Source organism: Cyprinodon tularosa, unplaced genomic scaffold (genome assembly GCF_016077235.1).
Source record: "Cyprinodon tularosa strain WSP-4 unplaced genomic scaffold, ASM1607723v1 ctg952, whole genome shotgun sequence".
In the NCBI taxonomy this organism is placed as follows: Eukaryota; Metazoa; Chordata; class Actinopteri; order Cyprinodontiformes; family Cyprinodontidae; genus Cyprinodon; species Cyprinodon tularosa.
Window position 1 is genome coordinate 276869 of NW_024039732.1, and position 10590 is coordinate 287458.

A 10590-nucleotide genomic window follows, 5' to 3' on the forward strand; every position below is an offset into this window, starting at 1 on the left:
CCAAAAATGAATTAAGTCAGAATTTAGTGATTAAAGTGAATAAACTTTAATAAACGTGTTGAAATTGATAAGATGAATGATCCAGACCATATTTTATGAAACTGAACGGTCGTCCAGCAGAGCAGAAGCATCCTGTCCCGTTGGAACACCAAACATTTCTCCAGAAGTTCCTGATTTCTCCTCCTACAGTCTTAATACACGTGGTACCTGATCTTTAAGATTCCAAAGAACCAGCTCTCAATGGTTAACTGGTGCCAGACCAGTTTGGACTGCCCTATTGGAATTAGGAAGCTTTGTGTGCTATTGGCTAATTGTGGCTAATTGTGGGAACAGGATGGCTGTAAAGAACATGAAGGTCCCAGCAATACGGTTAAAGAAAATATAGTTGAAGTAATATTAATATTAATGAACATTATTTACAGTTCAATTAGTAGTTTGTCAGCGCTTCACACAAAAGTACAAAGATAAAGATGCAAATAATAAATGTTAAAGTTAAAGATTAAATATTGGTTATAAAATCTGGAGATGCTAACTTTGTGACTCTTGGTTCAATATTAAAGTTTTCTCAATATTAACTATTTTTGCTTAGTTTAATTTAATTATAGATGTTTTTGATTGGCTGCAAATTTACAAACATCCACTGTGAAATATGTGATGAATGCTACTGTACGAGCTAACTGTATGTAGCAACATAATCAGACTCCTGCTCTGATTGTAAGTGAAATGATAAACTAACATCCTTAGAGGAATCTTACAGAAATCAACCTTTTCTTGGTGACCTGCCACATCGATGCATGGAATGATGGTGATGATCCTTCTTCTTCATCTTCCAGGTCAGGGCTGCAGCCAGCCTCTTGAACCCGGTCCATGTCGACAGTACACAGTCAGGTGGTACTACGACCCAGAGGCCAACGCCTGCGCCCAGTTTTGGTTCGGAGGTTGCCACGGCAATGCAAACAACTTTGAGAATGAAGTGAACTGTAGGAATGCCTGCGTCTACACGTAGCCGATCGGCTGCAGGGAGGCTGGGCCTGCTGCCAATCAGATTCCTTCAGGGCTGATAAGAGGACAACACCTGCAGCATTTAATCTGTTTTAATCACTTGATTTACAGTTTAAAATGTGGAATGACAGGTTCCACACTTGATACGCCCCCATAGATCATAACCAGATCATTTAATGCTCTTCAGTTTGGTCCTAAAGTTAAACCAGTAACGGCACCGAGTTAAACCGCCTCAGTTGGTCATGAGGAATTATACGGAATCCAGATTTAATTTCATTTCACAAATGCAGGACTAGTTTTCTCAGGAATATATTATATAAAAAGATCAATCTAAGTCTAGTTTGAGTGTAACTAATGTAAGTATAAATATATCTGGTTTGTTTTTATATCAAAGCAACATTAAAATAAACATAAAAATCTTAAACATATATGATCCATAAGAGTTCTTTAAAGTTATTGTTTACTGTTAAGTATTTGTCAAAAAATGATACCTGTAGCACAGATACTAACATTTCTGATCTAATTCACGGCAAACATCAAACGGTGTCAGAGATTCCCTGGGGAAGACGCACAGTGTGACATCTGCTTTACTTTTCACCACTCCACTCTGATCAGAAGCCTAATAACAAGCTTTAACTGCGTTCAATCCATTAATGGCGGGGATGTTTATGACAAACGAGTTGAACTCTGATAATCAGGTGCCGCTATCCTGCAACTTTTAGATATATGTCTGAATCAAACGGCTGATTTACCCTCTCATCATGCATCATGTTCAACTAATAGCCCGATTATTTGCACTGTCCACGGCGCAGTGGGACATGAGTTTATCCCATATCCAGCTTTATGGCATGTTTAGGTTTTGTAGGAATGTGCCAGGAAAAATATTACGCATTAGCTTAAACCAATTACCGTCAATGGTGGTGGCAGCATCATGCTGGGGTTGACTGGAAGAACATGGAGATGAATCCAGGAAAATCTTGAAAATAAACCTTGCAGAAACTGCAGAGCACTTGGAACTAGGATGGAGATGAACTCTCCAGCAGGATCACCACCCTAAACATCCATCTACAGCAGGACCGGCAAACCAAGCTGCTCTGCTTTGAGGGGAAAATGGCCGAAAGTTCCCATCCCTGCATCAAAGCGCTACCTGTTGGATCTATGAACGGTTTTCTATGCTTCAACCAAACTAGCAGCAGTAGTTTGGAGATGCAGTCTACTTCCTAAATCCATCTTTGCTCTCCTCTAATTTATCCAGAAGTTCTTCAGTCGCTCTTTTTCTCTCCCTCCCAGCTTGGTGGTGGGCTGCAGATTTAGCCTTCCCTGGAAATGCCTTTCCTAATGACACCATTAAGATGTTTAACAATATAGATGTTAGACATCGTTGGAAAGCTTATTTTCTCCACAATTCAACCACTACATTCATTGTATGGACACGGTGAACACCAAAGCACAATCAACACAGATATAGCAGCATGTCAAAAATAAATCCAATCTTCAATTGTTTATACTCCCTGCCTGTCAGCCAGTAGATCGCACAGAGTAGAGCGATATTACGCCTCATAGAGTCCTGCTGTTATTGGTTGAGACCATGTGGGCTGTTTGGCTTGTAGCCAATAAAATAAGGTTTCCAACAAGGCTAAACATGGCTGGGTTATATAAAGCAGAGCCATTTTACTGGATGCTGTAAGAGTGAAACACACAGCTGAGAGTGCATCAAAGTGAGCTGCTCCAAGCCCAATAATAACAACGGTCCCATTTTTTTTAAGTTCGGATGCTTATTTTGTTTTATTACAATTACTAAGGTCAAAAAAACTAAATACAGCTCAGAAAAGGCACTGAGGCTTATTCTAACTTGAAAAGCAGCAGCTTCACTTTTTTATTCATAGATTTTTATGTTAGTTAGGTTGATAAATGTTACATTTTGTTATATACACTGATTCTGTAAAAAGTGGAAATACTTAATAAATGTTTTGCTGTCATCAAAATGCTTCAGTGTTATTTTATGGCTCAAATAGGGAAGCAAAGTGTAGTAAAAGCATTTGCCACAATTTGGCACAATTGGAGAGATTTGGAGACGCTGGTGACATCAAAAGTTCAAAGCCCCACATCTCTGGAACTGTTCTAGCTAGAGGTCTGGACTTTTCTCCCATTTTATCCCTGAATGTGTACATTTCTATTATACATCAACAGCAATGGCAATAATATTACCCTTTCAACATCTGGCAGGCTGTTGGTTACGGATAGTCTGACCAAATTACGGTGGCCTAGAGGGCACAAGCCATTTCATTTTCCACCTCAGTGGCGCAGCCAGCAGAGCAGGTGACGGTGATCTGAACAACATCACGGCCAAACGGCAAAGACAGCACAATCTGAGGGAACGTGAAAAAAAGGAGGGGGGGGGAATCATTGGCAGGTTCTAAGTTGCAGAGATCTCCCTCCCCTGCTTAGTTTGAGAAATAATGACTTTACAATTATGCAAGTTTCTCCACATAATCATACCTGTTCTCCATGATTGTGGTATGAATTTCATAAGTCTGGGACAATAAATGTGAAAATAAGGAGGAGAGGGAATCATTGGCAGGTTCCAGGTTCTAAGTTTAACAAATAAAATGTCAGAAATGACCAAGAATGGAGCTGAGAGCAAAATGGGGAATCAGCATCAGCTGAGCAGAGAATTTATTCATCCACACTGACTGAAGCACATCGACAGAAATGTGTCTCCATATAAGAAAAATCCTATTAAATCAAATTTATCTGTCCACCAAAACTATCAGTTTTAAGGCATCCATGTATAAGAAATATGAAAACATTAAGAATGTTTAAATAATTCAATCCGTTTTGTCATCAGTGGGCGTGAGTTTAGGGCGATGCGCGCTCCCGCCACAGGGGAGGTCATTCTGGACACGACGGATTAAACCTGGGGCAGAGAATCGAATCTGGGGCCCTAGGCAAAGACAGGCAAGGGCCCCTCTGAATTGAGACGACAACTCATAAAACAGACCCATTAAAGCGATACAGACATTTTATTAGAATAGACAAACATTATTTACTGAATTTTGACTGCCCTTAATGATGCTTCATATTTTTATATTATGTCTACAGAAAAATAACAATTTAAGATATCTAATATCACATTTTGGAGAGCCATCTGATTTGTCATTTAACGTGTCACACATACGGAATTACAATCAAGATATTTCAGTTAATTTGAACTAGTCAAAACTATAGATTTTTTATATCTGAATTATAAAATATCCTCCTAGCGTGTCACTGAGCTGTCCTAACAGCTGCCTGGAGAATTTTGCGTGGCTGCAATGGTGCTGGCTCTTCTGGACAAAGTTGTTTCAAAATGCAACAATATAGAAAGACCTGAGCAGTATGGGATGTGTGGAGGACAGGAACTTTAACTCTACGTCTGCTTCAGAAATCTGTCATAAATAGTTGCAGGGAAGTTAGTTTGATGTTGGATATTCAAGCTCTGCTGAGTTAGCGGCACCTCTCACCGTCGATCTCATTCAGTAGCTCAGACTATGGGCCGGATCTATCAAAGGTTTGCGTGTATAAAAACGTGAGCTATTTCACTGCGCACGCTAAAAAATGTACAAACTGATCTATCAACAGCGTGCTAAAAGGATTTGGTTTTTAAAACGTGCTAAATAGCGCCTCTTATCCATTTAGTACAATCATCAAAACATGTCGTTTATCCAGCATTGCCATTTTGTAGCTGTTGGGGGAACTCTGAATGGATTTGGAGCCAGCCACAAGGAGGATCCACGCAATACCAGATATCACAAAACTCCTTGCAACGTTGGACTTTTTTGCATCTGGGTCATTCCAGCGTACGGTTGCAGCGAGAGCTGGGATCTCCCAATCTCGTTTTTCAGAAGTGCTGTCCGAAGTGCTGTCCGACGGGGTCGGGGTTCTCCCCCTGCCCCTGTGGAGCAACATGCCAATGCTGCGGGGATCTCATCCACAGTCACTTCTTGTGAGCCATTTGGTATGTGCATTTTTCTACAGGCCAATACAAAACACCTGTTTTTTTTGTTTTGTTTTTTTTGTTTTTTTTTTTACTGCAGTGAAGTAGAAATTCAGCCACATACCACCTTAGGGAATAAAGTTTTTTCTTTATATATATATATATATATATATATATATATATATATATATATATATATATATATATATATATATATATATATATATATATATATATATATATATATATATATATATATACCGGCCACTTTATTAGGTACACCTGTCCAACTGCTCGTTAACACTTAATTTCTAAGCAGTCAATCACATGGCAGCAACTCAGTGCATTTAGGCATGTAGACATGGTCAAGAGAATCTCTTGCAGTTCAAACCGAGCATCAGTATGGGGAAGAAAGGTGATTTGAGTGACTTTGAAGGTGGCATGATTGTTGGTGCCAGAAGGGCTGGTCTGAGTATTTCAGAAACTGCTGATCTACTGGGATTTTCACGCACAACCATCTCTAGGGTTTACAGAGAATGGTCCGAAAAAGAAAAAACATCCAGTGAGCGGCAGTTCTGTGGGCGGAAATGCCTTGTTGATGCCAGAGGTCAGAGGAGAATGGCCAGACTGGTTTGAGCTGCAGAAGGGCAACAGTGACTCAAATAACCACCCGTTACAACCAAGGTGGGCAGAAGAGCATCTCTGAACGCACAGTACGTGGAACTTTGAGGCAGATGGGCTACAGCAGCAGAAGACCACACCGGGTGCCACTCCTTTCAGCTAAGAACAGGAAACTGAGGCTACAATTTGCACAAGCTCATTGAAATTGGACAATAGAAGATTGGAAAAACGTTGCCTGGTCTGATGAGTCTCGATTTCTGCTGCGACATTCGGATGGTAGGGTCAGAATTTGGCGTCTACAACATGAAAGCATGGATCCATCCTGCCTTGTATCAACGGTTCAGGCTGGTGGTGGTGGTGTCATGGTGTGGGGAATATTTTCTTGGCACTCTTTGGGCCCCTTGGTACCAATTGAGCATCGTTGCAACGCCACAGCCTACCTGAGTATTGTTGCTGACCATGTCCATCCCTTTATGACCACAATGTACCCAACTTCTGATGGCTACTTTCAGCAGGATAATGCGCCATGTCATAAAGCTGGAATCATCTCAGACTGGTTTCTTGAACATGACAATGAGTTCACTGTACTCAAATGGCCTCCACAGTCACCAGATCTCAATCCAATAGAGCATCTTTGGGATGTGGTGGAACGGGAGATTCGCATCATGGATGTGCAGCCGACAAATCTGCGGCAACTGTGTGATGCCATCATGTCAATATGGACCAAACTCCCTGAGGAATGCTTCCAGCACCTTGTTGAATCTATGCCACCAAGAATTGAGGCAGTTCTGAAGGCAAAAGGGGGTCCAACCTGTTACTAGCATGGGGTACCTAATAAAGTGGCCAGTGAGTATATATATATATATATATATATATATATATATATATATATATATATATATATATATATATATATATATATATATTTTTTTTTTTTTTTGTTGGGGGTCACTGTAAGATTAAAATTTCTTAATGCACTAGTTTGTAGAAACTACAAACTACTTTGCCGCAAACCACAAAACGCGCAAAACCATCATTTAAATAGGGCGTCTCCAACAGTTTTGCACCTGCCACCAGTTACGCAATCACTCTTGTTAAATCACCCGCAAACCATGGTCCAGCCCCTCGCGCAAAATTCCAGTTTGCGAGCGCAAATTACTGCACGCAAAATTGGATCTTGATAAATCCGGCCCTATGTATACTTCCAAAAAAAAAATAATAATATCCACCATGTCCCTTTTTTTTTTACAACTCGACTACTGGAAGTAATCATTAGTTTATATTTTTTCCTCCCCTTCAGAATGATGCCTTACTTTGTTTTGGACATTCCCCTAAATCCTAATGAAACATTAATGCTCCTTGTTTGATCAAATGTAAAAACTTCCTGCAGGCATAAGGTATTGGTGCCTTTAACTGCTGAAAAGCTGTTGAGCCTAAAAAAACGGTCTCTATCTTTAGAAGCAGAAACCGTTAAATAAATGAGAAATGTTTGTCATAACTAATGTAATTACTTAAAAGTGGGAAAGTCAGAATAAAATCAGGTTTAGTTACTTTTACTTGATCAGTGCAGACATTTTATTCATGTGTATAAAACCTTTTTTCAGTAATTCCTTTTAGTGAATATCTTGCTGTGTTTGTAGCTGTTTGGATAAAATGAATGAGCAGTAGTGTTTGAAACTTTGCACTAACTGTTTCAGCCGTTCCTGAGCTGAAGTTTTTCTATTTGACGTCACCCGCCATGTTGAATATTACATAAAAAAACAAAGCTCTGCAAATAAAATAAAAAAAACAATAATTAATTAAATAATAAAACATAAATTTTTGAACTGGACTCCCATATTTGGGATCATGTTGTTTGTTTACAGTTTGTTGGTCTTAATTACTTCTTAGAAGAGCTCGAATAAATCACAGATTTTAGCAGCGTTTCCGTGGTTTTGCTGTTTTTCTGCTCTGAGTGAGCTTCCTGTCACAGAGAGGATCTTTGCTGGTGGCAGGACGACCGTGTTGCAGCAAACCTGAGAACATTTCTCCATCAAGACAATGTATTTAAGGAGGCGAAGGATCATCTCTCTTTGCTGGATGATTCCACCTAAACCAGGAATATTTCTCCAATATCAGATCAATAAAGTTCAATTATTATATCTTTCTTGTTAAATTCTGTCTTCTTGAGAATCTCTTATAATGTGTCATTGTCCATCCAGTAAACCTCAGTTTGTCTCTGAGCTTCATGGAAAAAGGTCTTACCTGAGTTATGCAACTTTATTTATAACCCACACCAGCGGGGGTGGTCAATATGTTATTTAATTAGATAATATTCAGTCACATTGATTTATGAACACATGCCCTACAAGCTGTGTGGTAGAACAACAGATAAAAGTATGGATAGAGCTCAAATCATGGTCTAACAGATAAATCTGCACATATATTGAATAAATTCGCCACAACTTCTATTAAAATATATGAGTTTATTAACAAAAATGACCCATCTCAAAGTCAAACATATTTCAGTTAAAACTCTTGATTAAAACTATTGAAACTAATCTAAAGTGAACGAAGAGGAAGAGGAACATGGTTGGAAACCATAATAAATGAGATGATTCAGTGATGTCACAGTTTAGCCTGAATTTAGGTTTGACAACTGTGATTTGTGGTTTTTCCTTGGATGTTAGTAAGGTTAAATATTAAAGTGTGCCAGAGTTTTCTTTTTGAATAGGGGTGATTAGTTAGAGGCTTTGTTCAATTCTTTATGCTTAGATGTAGGGAAAGGAAGGAGGTTTGAAAAGGAGTTTCCTCCCTAGGTTAAATAAGGGGAAACATAGATAAACAGGTCCTTATTGTGTTTAAGATTCTCACGTCCTGTCTCTGGTGTGAACGGAAGACAGTTGTCTGAAATGTTTATCTGAAGGTATATTTATGTCTTTTCATGCAGTGTTTCTCTTGGAAAGACTGAATGTCCGTGTGTGAGGAGTCTTTATAATGCAAAGGTGGGGCAGGACCTCGTCAGAATCACACAGGGAACTGTCTTTGGCTGTTCTGTGTCATTCTCCTCTGCAGAGAGAAATAAATCATTTTCTTAATTACTCTCAGTGCTTTTTTTACTCCACTCAACCAAAGTTTATCTTGAAGAATTTGGGATGTGATTAAATTAGTGCTGTCAATCGATAAAAAATTTTTAATCGCGATTAATCGCATCAATGCCTGAGTTAACTCGCGATTAATCGCATTTTAATCGCAAACATTTTTTCTGATTGAAAATCATTTAAATACTCTCGATGACATACAAAAAATACATACAGGCTAGGTTTGTGCCAATGTTCTTTTTTTTTTATGAAAAAAAGGTCACAGACACTAATTTATGCCATAGAAACATATGGCAAGAAGATGGGGAGGCATGTAGCAAAAAATAACAAATATGTAGCCAAAAAAAAAGGCCCTGAAAACAGGCTGATGTAAAAGACAGTCTTTACAGTTAATACAGTCTTTTGAACAAAGACAAGCATTTTACCCTACTGCTATAAAATGTAGTACAGTTAACATTAGATGTTAATTAACCAAGATAATAATGAACAATTTTCAATCAATACATCAAAATCAATAGACCGACATCACTAGATGGAGGTAGTCTATGCTCTAGAAAGTTACTTTTCAGCCTCTTAACAAAAATGAGAACACACACACACACACCCACCCACACACACACAAACACACACGATACCGACCTGTGGCGTACACAGACAGCAAGAGTGCCGTAGCAGATTCCATTTCACCTCAGTAATCTGTTTTCTCAGCGTATTTCAGGTTGCTACTAGTTACCAGACACTCAACTTGTTTGTTGGTGGTGGGGCTTAAAGAAAAGGCACTAGCGTCACCCAGTGTATGAGCGTCTTTTTCCCTTGAGGAGCTCCGCTCTCGAAGCCTATGAGAAATGCATAGACTGGGGGAAAATAGCCCCGCCTTTCCGCAGGCTGCAGCGGGATGTACTTGGAAAATTGTACCATAAAACCACATAGCGTTAATCTCACGTTAAAAAAATTATCGCCGTTAAAATGGCCTCGCGTTAACGCGATAATAACGCGATAATTTTGACAGCACTAGATTAAATTAGTTTTTTTATTCATTTAGATTGATTGGAATGTTTTCAAACCAATTCAATGAAAATCCAAGACATTATTTAGCCAAATAATGTTTTATTAAATGATTTGCTTAGTGTCAGGGAGCAAGCAGTAATGCAAAGGGTCACAGGAGGTCATTTTAAAAATCTGGGCTTTGTTGACCCCAAAAAAGGATGAACAAAATCCGTAACATGGCAATCTTCAGTGTGCTGCGCACCGCTGTGATGGCCCCTTCTCCCGTGCAATTCTGATGATCCTCTCGACTGCCAAGAACAGGGAATTCCATCGTGTTGCATTAGGCCTCAATAACTCCAGTTTGCAGTTCTTTTCAATGACCTCTGCTGATGTGGTAGATCTTGCGCTTTTGTTCCAAAGTCCCCTACCCTTTCAAAAAGCTGAACGTGAAACCCACTTGTAGGCGCTATTGACATTAGCCTCCTCAACATCAACAGTTGACATCAAATTAAGAAGGTGGCGAGCACAGCAATGGTGTCTGGCTAGTTGGTATTCCAGGCAGTCATCAAGAATCGCTCCAGCTTAAACAAACTCCATGCCTTCCTTCTCCTGTTCTTCATCACTCCCATCATCATGGTCATCTTCGGCTTTATCTCTCTCGACAGGACCTGGGTTGTTATTTTCATCAGTTTGTCCATACAGTTTAAAAACCTTTATGAAATTGGTGTAATCGTGTAATTTTGTTTCGTGTAATTTTCGTTTAATGCCCTGGCAAGGGCAGAAAAGGTGTGTGGCCCAGTCATGTGTTTACAGGCTGGGGCTGTCTTTTCATACTCTGAGCGTCTATCCAATGTCCCGCCAAGAAATCCAGGCCTGTATGCTGTCCAGCAATCTGTTGATGTACCATTGAAGTTGCTCATTGCT

The 10590-nt window shown here is 39.4% G+C and overlaps 1 protein-coding gene across 2 annotated transcripts in view; it reads left to right on the forward strand.

The window, feature by feature from the left end:
- The window catches only part of col28a1a (collagen, type XXVIII, alpha 1a), an 89333-nt gene extending 87907 nt beyond the window's left edge, over positions 1–1426 (forward strand). For both annotated transcript variants that reach the window (XM_038275320.1, XM_038275319.1), the window contains one exon: positions 834–1426. In XM_038275320.1, the coding sequence (XP_038131248.1) occupies positions 834–1006 (173 nt within the window). In that variant the 3' untranslated portion in view covers positions 1007–1426. The remainder of the gene's footprint in view (positions 1–833) is intronic.
- The last annotated feature ends 9164 nt before the right edge of the window (positions 1427–10590 follow it).